The sequence below is a fragment of the Mus pahari genome, chromosome 12 (genome assembly GCF_900095145.1).
Source record: "Mus pahari chromosome 12, PAHARI_EIJ_v1.1, whole genome shotgun sequence".
Lineage (NCBI taxonomy): Eukaryota > Metazoa > Chordata > Mammalia > Rodentia > Muridae > Mus > Mus pahari.
In genome coordinates, this window is record NC_034601.1 from 26733326 (window position 1) to 26742907 (window position 9582).

A 9582-nucleotide genomic window follows, 5' to 3' on the forward strand; every position below is an offset into this window, starting at 1 on the left:
GTATAGGGAACTTTCGAGATAGCATTTGAAATGTAAATAAAGAAAATAATAATAAAGAAAAAAAGGAGAGAGATTTCATTCGTCATGGTTAAAAGCAGTAGCTTATGTAGAAATCCACTGGTATTTTGAAGTGGTACTGATTATCTTATGTGCCTCAATGTTAGATGAGGTTATTATCATTCCCAAATGTTTATATTTAGGTCTTTTAAAAGTTGTTCATATTACAGGGTAGCTTATAAATCATTTCAAAGAGCAGATGACTTACAAAGGACCATATTGATTTAAAACACCCCTAGTCAATGCCAGTTTGGGTATTGATAGGTGGACTAAATGCAGAATTTAATTCAGATTAAATGATCATTCTTGAGTATGAGATGCTACATTCAAACTTTGTTGAAAGATTATTAAGTACATTAAAAAGGTAATACAGTTAACTGGTTACAATATAGACATTGCAGATATGCAACTATTGTCCAAATAGGGATAATAGGTATGCTTAAAATGGGTACTAGTAGGAAATTGGGTAGTCAGGTGATATTTTAATTTTAAAAAAAAAAAAAAAAAGCAACATCTCCTGAAACTTAGATTCTGTAAAATGGCTGTTTAAAATCAAGAAGGGATGTGTGTGTGTGTGTGTGTGTGTGTGTGTGTGTGTGTGTGTGTGTGTGTTGGGAGGTGAGTATTCAGACACACATGCACTTGTGTGTTGAGGCCAGAGGGCAATTTTTGGTATAGTTATTACTCATTAGCTGTACACCTTTGTTTTTGAGATAGGGTCTTTCATTGGCCTGCAATGTGCTGATGTAGGCTAAGCTGGCTGGCCACCAAGCCCCAGAGATCTGCCTTGTCTCTACTTCCCCAGTCCTAGAGCTACAAGTCTGAGCTGCACATGTGGCAGCTCATAATTAAATGTGTGTTCTGAGCATTAAGCTTAGGTCCTTATGTTTATAATGCAAGCACTTTATCAACTGAGCCATCTTTCCAGCTCAAATGTGATTATTCACGAGTGACTCCAGTGTCTAAGATGAAAATAAACTTTCCAACTAAAATTATTTCCTAAAATGTGATTGTTGTTAAATATATATCAAGGCGATTCAAATTTAAACTTGGCTTTTTGGCTATTCTATATCTTACACATTTAGTTGGCAAAGGTATTTCAGAGGTTTTCATGGGAAAAGGAGCTCTCATTTTCAGAATCAACTCAGATTTTCAGTTTTGTAACTATCTACAATCGGAAAGGCTCCTCAGTCATCAACACCTACTGAGGGTGGTTACATTGTGGTCACACTGTCTGACCCATAGGTGATGAGGAGAACAGTAGGTACAGGAACATTCTTGAGCTTTTGCCCTGGTCGGAACAGTCTTCTGAGTGTAGAAATTATGACGGAAGGGGAAGGACTCTTAGTGCCACTGTGCATTTTATAAAAAGGAAACGGAGTTCTCCTAACCTGCACCAGGAAAGAAAAGGACTGGTTTATAGCTTATTAGTGGGTTCAACCACGTTTCTAATTTGCTATAGGGATTGTCCAACATCTGCTGTTAGGCCTGCCACACTGAGGAAGATCTCTCTGGGCAAGACTATTCCTGGTATTTTAAAGTTTCATGAGAGAAATTTCAGAACACTAAGAAAGAAGCCAATACATTCTTCTCAAAATACAATGCCCTGACAGTACTTGAATATTGCCTTCATTGTTTTAAAACAATCATTTTGTTTTAAAAAGTGATGAATTTATTGAAGGGACCAAAATTGCAGACAGTGCTCTTCCTTCTATGTGCTTTCCTAGGGGAGTCAGCCACTTATGAAACGGAAAGATACTTGGCGCCCCTGTGCCCAGTCTCTGCTCTGCTAGCCTGTCCACCCTGTGCTTGATAATCTTGAAGGACAGACATTTAAAAAGTTGGATGAATTCTGGGTTAAAAAAAACCCCACTTACTGAGGAGTTTGAAATGGTACAGTTGTAACTGCCTTTCTGTGGTGTTCCGTCCTTCTACTTGAGGGACAAGGAATTGAGTGAAGTAGATTTAGTAACACAATAAAGTAACATGTCTTCACTGGTAAAGTGCTATTTATTTTGATAAAGAGAGAAAGTGGAAGTATTAACGACACTGTAACATGATTGCTTTGTTCTTCCCGCTCCCCTTCTCAAAAATAACACTTGGAATATTCCATTCATTACTGCCGAGAAAGTCATCGTTTGCAGGCTGCAGCTGCTGAGATGGCTCAGTGGGAGGAATGTTTGCTTGCATTTTTGTAGTGATTCTTTATTAATTTTTTGGCCGTTCTTTGAATATCTAAACTGTAGCAAACAAGGAGAAACAGACTTAAATTTGTGTTGGGGAGACCTCCTTGTGGGGCGTTTTATCAGATGACTCCCTGGCAACGCACCCTGAAGAGAGGGGTTAATGAGGCAGCGTCTGAAGCAGCAGTGGGCTCTCACGGAGCCAACCCGCCAAGTTCCACAGTGTTCTGTTGGATAATTTCAAGTTCTTCAGACACAGATTACATAAAGAAGATTGTAGGGCACGTGATGCATTCTGGCTTCTTATATTTCAGATAGTAGAAAAATTGCTAGCTCTAAGAATGGATCCTGGCGAGATCTTGGCACAGTCATAACTTTTCATCTATGATTTTTATCTAACAACTTTATTTAAAGTTTTGTTGTTGTGAAATAGGCATTTTGAATAGTTTTGCTTTGTGTATAAAACATTGTAATGGTAGAATAATGGATTGCCTGTGCATTGTAACTACAAAGGTAAGATATGGTATGATTTTCTGTGTTCATTTTTAAAGATATAACCATTGTTAGATGCTTGAAAACAAATCTTGAATCTATGTAATGCATGGTTAGCAAAGGCAATAGTTTGAAATGTATTTCAAGTAGATTAAAAATAGTGTGTTAAACTGATTTTTTTTTTTCTCCAAGATTTCAGGAATCTTTCCTCCTAACAGCAGAGGTCTGGAAAGCCTTGATGTGCTCAGGTCTTGTATTTCCTCAGAGCTCTTCTTGTCCACCTGGACGTGTCCTGTTAGTGCAAGTGCAAGTTCATTTTGCAGACAGCTTCTGGACTCTTCTCTTGATGTGTTGTTAGATAGATACTGATCTGGGCTGAGGACCCTTGAACTTGCTCAGGCGCGTCTTGAAGCACTTTTTAAGGCTGCTTTGCTTTTTATCTTGAGCACAGCACATCTCACTTAGTCTCCAAGCAGACTACTTTGGTTATAAATTTTAGGTGCTTACATTTAAACTTTAGGTTTCAGTTTTCAAAACAGGAAGTACCCATTTTGTTTTTTATTTCTACATATTAATGTCACATGGTGATTTTTTAGGTTTAATTGTTGAGACTTTAAAATTATGTTTAGTGATAAAAGAATAAGTATTTCTGAAAGCAGTGCATTATTATTTCTGTGCAGTGAATTAGTTCTCAGACGAAACGTGGGAAAATTGATGGCACTGAGTTCTTGTTTTGTTTTATTGCCTGCAGAGCTTTGGTTCAGGTAGCAGTCTGTGATCAGATACCAATGTGCCTGTCCTCTGCTGTTTTGCATGACTTTTTAATTTGTGTCTTCCTTTTTTTTTTTTTTTTTAATAGCCTTGTTTTACTTTCTCCTGTGAATTACCTTGTGTAATTTCATTTAGTTTAATTTTTTTGCTTCCAATATTATAGAAAAGTTATTTGATATATCTCTTTAGTCTCAATTTGATAGAATTAGATTTATTTTTGTATTCAGCTCTTTTAAGCAGAAGAGAACAGTTTTTTATTTCTTAAAAACCATTGGATATAATCACTTACCTTAAAATATTTATAAATTATTATGTAACTGTGAAAACAAAAATAGGAAAATATGGAGGTTGGAAATTAGGAAGCATAAAACATTATTTGTAGTTTTGAAAATGCTAAATTAGGATCATTTATTCTATGATAAGAAATAAACCCCGTGAACATTTTTAATCAGTTGTTACAGCAAGATAAGCAAAATTTTTTTCTCCTCAACTAAAGGCTTCAGTGCATGCTCCCTCCCCCTTTTTGTCTTCCGGTTCTAGGGTCCTTTCAGATTTTTGGAGAGCGTTATGCTGTATAAAACCTGACAGTGTAGTCGATATAATTCTATCTTGTTAATACTAAACACCTCAAGTAAAAATTTTTTCATCATCCGCCTCCCCTTTCTCCCACTTGTGTAGGCACAGTGAACTAGGTAGGCATGTTGCATCATTGCTACCATGGATACCCTTAAGAACAGGCATGTGGGTTGAGCTAAAGCAATGATGATTAGCTTTTTAGTCCCCTCATAACTATAATAACTATATGTTCTTCACAATGAAGACTGTTATTTTAAAATGCTTTCAAATGACTAGGTTGTGAGATGAGATGACTAAATCTTCACTGTTATTGAACTGCTAAATCTTGGCCTCCATCTACAGTAGTATAATTGGCATTTACTAATTTAAGACAGTCATAAATAGCCCTACATTCCTCTTCTGATTAATACAGTCCTTAAAAGGTTTCCTTGCTCCTAGAGCTGGGAATTAGACCCAGGACCATGAATATGTCAGGCAAGCGCTCTACCACTCAGCTGCATACCCAACCCTGATTAATACCTTTGAAACAGAAATGTAGTGGATTTGAAAGCATGCTTCCTCCTTGAATTTAAAAAGAAAGAAAGAAAGAGAGAGAGAGAGAGAGAGAGAGAGAGAGAGAGAGAGAGAGAGAGAGAGAGAGAGAAAGAAAGAAAAAGGCATTTTGGGTTTAAACACTTTTCAAGGGAAAAGAACACTTATAGTATTGTTTCTGGTTATTTTTACTTATATTAATATGGATTATATGTTACTTAATCAGCTTGGGTACAATATTTTCTTGTGTGTCTCCCATATAATATCTTAGAAAACAGTTTAGTTTTCTCCTTGAGAGTTTTTTAGCTTCTTAACTAGTGATTTTATAAATATATCAGTGTGGAGGTAACATTAGGGGCTAGGCAGAGAAATAAGTTTCACCAGGTTCATTATCAGTGTAGGGATACCACTGTGACCACACTAGATCTGAGGAGTGCTTTGGGAATATTGCTAAATAGCTTTTTTGTTTATAGAGCAGTAAAGTGCTATGTGTAAGCTGCAGCTCAGGGCGTCTACCTTCCTCATGGATGGAGGATTTTACCTGGTCAGTAATCGGGAGGAAAGAAGAGAGGAGGAGCTGACAGGTACAATGCCTATCAGGATTGCTTGTAGGACCATATCTTTTTCCACCTTTGGTTACAGTAGTTTTTGATCATGTAATTAGAAAAGCTCTTCTCTGTGTCTTCTTAGGATCATTTAATAGAATGATAGATGGCAGAGAGTAGAACTGGAAAAAAGAGAAGTGTTGTATACAGTCCTTAATTAACTCTGGGAACAAGAAAGTCAACTCTCTAGCTCGAGATTTGCTCACACTTAGTGCTGGTTGCGTGTGTGTGTGTGTGTGTGTGTGTATGCATGCGTGTGCGTGTGTGTGATGTGTGCCGCGTGTGTACACAATGCCCAAGGAGGCCAAACGAGGGTATGGGATACTCTGGAACTGGAATTACAGATACTTGTTAATTATGTAGGGGCTGGGAATTGAACCTAGATACTCTGGAAGCTCAGTCACTACTGTTAACTGCTGAGCTGTCTCCAGTCCCAGTTGTTAATACTTTTATTATTTAATTTGCCAAATCTAGTAGCTCATGTTAGGTGCTGTCAGGACAGTTTTGATGTGTGTGTGTGTGTGTGTGTGTGTGTGTGTATATTTTTAATTCACAATTAAAGAATTGGCAATACTTTTGCTTTTAGAACTACCCCATGCTTTCATTACTCTCCGTTAATATGGCTTTTTCCAGGTCTTCTGAGGAGTTTCTTTCATCTTGAGGTATATGTGCATAGATAGCCATTTCCAACTTGTGACCAGAGAGCTTACCCTTCTGAGTCCAGTTTGTGGATGGCTGGATCAGAAGTACATAGTTCTGCTGCCACTGTAAGAGCGCACCCGCTTCCTCTCACACACAGTAGACTATGTGTGCACTTATATTCTTTAGTACTGTGTTCTTCTCATTGTATTCAAAGTATCATGCAAGCAGCATTGTTTTGTTTTCCATGGTATATCTGCCTGCCAAATGTTCAATATATAGTAAGTACTCAGTAAATATTTGTTATAGGTATAGCTTTGGTCCAGATAATCCAAACTTGAGGCCTAAAAAATTATATTACTTTGTAATGCACTTATAGATATTTCAGAAAACTCATTTTATTGGTGCTGGAGAGAAGTAGCTTAGTGATAAGAACTCTGGCTGCTCTTCCAAGGGTCTGGCTTCAGTGCCTAGCACCCACGTGGTGGCTCACAACTGAGTGTGACTGCAGTTTCAGGAGAGCCAATGACCTTTGCTGGCTTCAGTGGACACCAAGCACACAAGTAGGGCAAAGACTTAAATGCAGGCAGAACAGTCACACACCTAAGCTACACTATTAGAGATTAATTATAATTCTGTATCTTCTTTTAATAATAAATTCAGAAGGATCCAGAAAGTAGGTTTTCCTGTTGTTTCCACTCATTTTTTAAATTATTTTTTTAAAAATAATTTATTTTCATTTTATGTACATCGATCGATGTTTTGCCTGTGTGAGGTTGTCTGGTCTTCCGAAACTGGAATTAAAGACAGTTGTGAGCTGCCATGTGGTTGCTGGGAATTGAACGTGGGACCTCTAGAAGAACAGTCAGTGCTGTTAACTGCTGAGCCATCTCTCTAGCCCCATCACTCATTTCTTGTTATTTATTTATTTATACCCCAGTTGATGCCCCTCACAGAGTCTCTTTCCCCATTCCCCTTTCCCTTTTCCTCTGAGAGTGTGGAACTCCCCTGGCTGTCTCCCCACCCTGGCTCATCAAGTCTCTGCAGTGTTAACCACACCCCCTCTCACTGAGGCCATTGTGTTGCCCCAGCTCCAATTGTTGTGGTACCCACATGGAGACTGAGCTGCACATCTGCTTGCTTGCTTGCTTGCTTGCTTCTTTTTTTGTTTTTCGAGACAGGGTTTCTCTGTATAGCCTTGGCTGTCCTAGAACTCACTCTGTAGACCAGGCTGGCCTCAAACTCAGAAATCCGCCTGCCTCTGCCTCCCAAGTGCTAGGATTAAAGGCGTGTGCCACCACTGCCCGGTCTGCTTCTGCTTTCTTATTTGGCTACTCCTCACTTAAATGCCGGAACAATCTATCGACTATGTGACGTTTCTTGATTATTACTAGAATTGAGAAACAATCCTTCCTCACATTAGTGCTTTCCGTCTCTGAGCTGCAGACTGTCAGCAGCTTCACCATTGCCCAGTAGAATTTCATACAGCGATGGGAACATCCTGAAAACGGCACTGTGCTGTCTGCTAACACTGAAATGTAGTTGGTTTTTACAAAGAAACATAAGTTTCTAATTTAATTAGTATTATTGGCCTGGAGCAACCATTCTTATTCAGCAGCTAATCTTTCACTTTCTACTCCTGTACTTTTTTTAAATATAATTTTTGAGGAATAAGCTTATTTCAAGCAAACTAACAACATGCTTGTAATCCCATCTCCTGAGTGGTAGAGGCAGGAGAATTGCAAGTTCTAGGCCAGGCTGGGCTGTTTGGCAAGACCCTGTCTAAATGAAACAACAAAATCAAAACTGTCACTAAATAAATAATTTAGATAACCAGGCATGGCACGTCTCTGTTTCCCAGCATTCAGGAGGCAGAGGCAGAGGCAGCTCACTGCAGTTCCAGGGTGTCCTAGTTTACTAGCTTTAGGCTCCCCAGGGCTGGAGGGAGAGACCCTGTCTCACCATCTCTCCTCCTCAGTATATGCGCTGTCTCATTTTTATTCCTTCTCTCCCTCTCTCTCTTCTAGGGGAAACTGATTCTTTTGTTGTTGTTTTTTTATGTGTGTGTACATGTGTACACACATGTTGAGGCCTGGATTCTTCATCATCGCTTTTCAGTTTTTGTTTTTGTTTTTTTTTAAAGATTTATTTATTTATTATATGTAAGTACACTGTAGCTGTCTTCAGACACTCAAGAAGAGGGAGTCAGATCTTGTTACGGATGGTTGTGAGCCACCATGTGGTTGCTGGGATTTGAACTCCGGACCTTCAGAAGAGCAGTCAGGTGCTCTTACCCACTGAGCCATCTCACCAGCCCGCTTTTCAGTTTTTGAGACAGGGTCTCACAGAACCTAATCCTCTTTCAGCCATCAACCCTCAAGCTCTCCTTGGCTCTGCCTCCCGAGTGCTGGGTTACAGGTGCCTTGCTTGACTTTCTACAGGGATGCGGGGATCTGTTCAACTCTGTGAACTGAGCCATCATCTCCCTAGCTTCAGAAACTGTTTTTATTTGTCCTGTTTTTCCAGGACTTAATACAATTACAAGTAAAAAGAATGTTTTTAATTTTTCTCTTATACAGTTGATAGTGTATTTTACATTTATGGAACTTTTCACCCTTTGCTGATTTTACTTAGAAACTTTTCCTCAATAATTAAAAAAAATAAATTTGATTGTGTGTATGTGATTATATTTAAGTAAAAATGGAATTTAGATCCATACCTATTTTAGGGAAAAAGTTCTAGATCTTCAAAAGATACGTGCTAACGTTTGAACGATAATGCCATCCTCCAGATTCAGGTTAAAACTTTATACATGAAATGTGTAGATGTTGAGAGTTATAGCCTTTGAGAAATGATTGTGTCATGAGTGGTTTGGCCATGCGAACTGTACCTTGATGAAAAGTCTCAAGGTCCAAGGAGCCCTTACTGTCCTTGTACCCTTTCTGCCAGAGAGGAATATAAAGTGCTCTGAAGGCTGCCTTCCGCCCGTTCAGATACCTCTCCAGGAGGGGTCCTGACACTGTGCACTCCAGCTTCTGTACTCATAGGAAATACATTTCAATTCTTTATTAATTACATAATCTGTGGAACTAGAGTCTAGCAACACAAATGAGCTGAAATAATTGTAAATAATACTTTCAGTGAGCAGAACAATTCTTTCTAATTTTTCACTGTTAAAACCAGTAAGCAACTTTGTTATTTTGTATTTATGAAGGTCTTGTCTATATATATGGCTTTGCTAGTTGAGAGAAAAATATAACTTAATTTTGGTACCTATTTTTAAGTAACTCCATAGGAATTGTGCCATTTTGCATCCTTACTAGCAGTATATGATGAAATATTTTTCTTCAAATTAGCAAAAGAATGATTTTTCAGATTTTTACTTCTTTGCTGGATGAGCATTGTTATATAAATGAAGTTTTAATTTGCATTTCTTTATGGTATTTAAACAAGGTTTATTATACTGTATTATTTCCAGAAGTGGTTTTTTTTCCCCCTTTTGGTGGTTTGTAAGAACTTTGTCATTTTAACCTTTGTCTGACGTCGGCTGATGGTCTCCACCCTCAGACACTTGGTCACGGGTCTTTACTCATTGTTGCTCTTTACCCCCCCCTTCAGTAAAATAGTTTCCTAAATTGTTACCTATTTGTTCTTTTTTTTTTTTTTTTTTTTTTTTTGGTTTTTTTTTTTTTTTGGTTTAAGACTGTCCCATTGGGTGGTTAAGTAAA

At 38.2% G+C, this 9582-nt stretch overlaps 1 protein-coding gene across 16 annotated transcripts in view; it reads left to right on the top strand.

The window, feature by feature from the left end:
- Dlg1 (discs large MAGUK scaffold protein 1) overlaps positions 1–9582 on the top strand; it is a 202381-nt gene that overhangs the window by 24952 nt on the left and 167847 nt on the right. Inside the window, exon 1 of one of the 16 annotated variants that reach the window (XM_029544625.1) lies at positions 1978–2753. The exons of 14 other annotated variants lie outside the window; for them this stretch is intronic. In XM_029544625.1, coding sequence (XP_029400485.1) covers positions 2724–2753 — 30 coding nt within the window. In that variant the 5' untranslated portion in view covers positions 1978–2723. Of the gene's footprint in view, positions 1–1977; positions 2754–9582 lie in introns of those variants that run through there. One more of the 16 variants, XM_029544628.1, reaches the window with a different exon arrangement.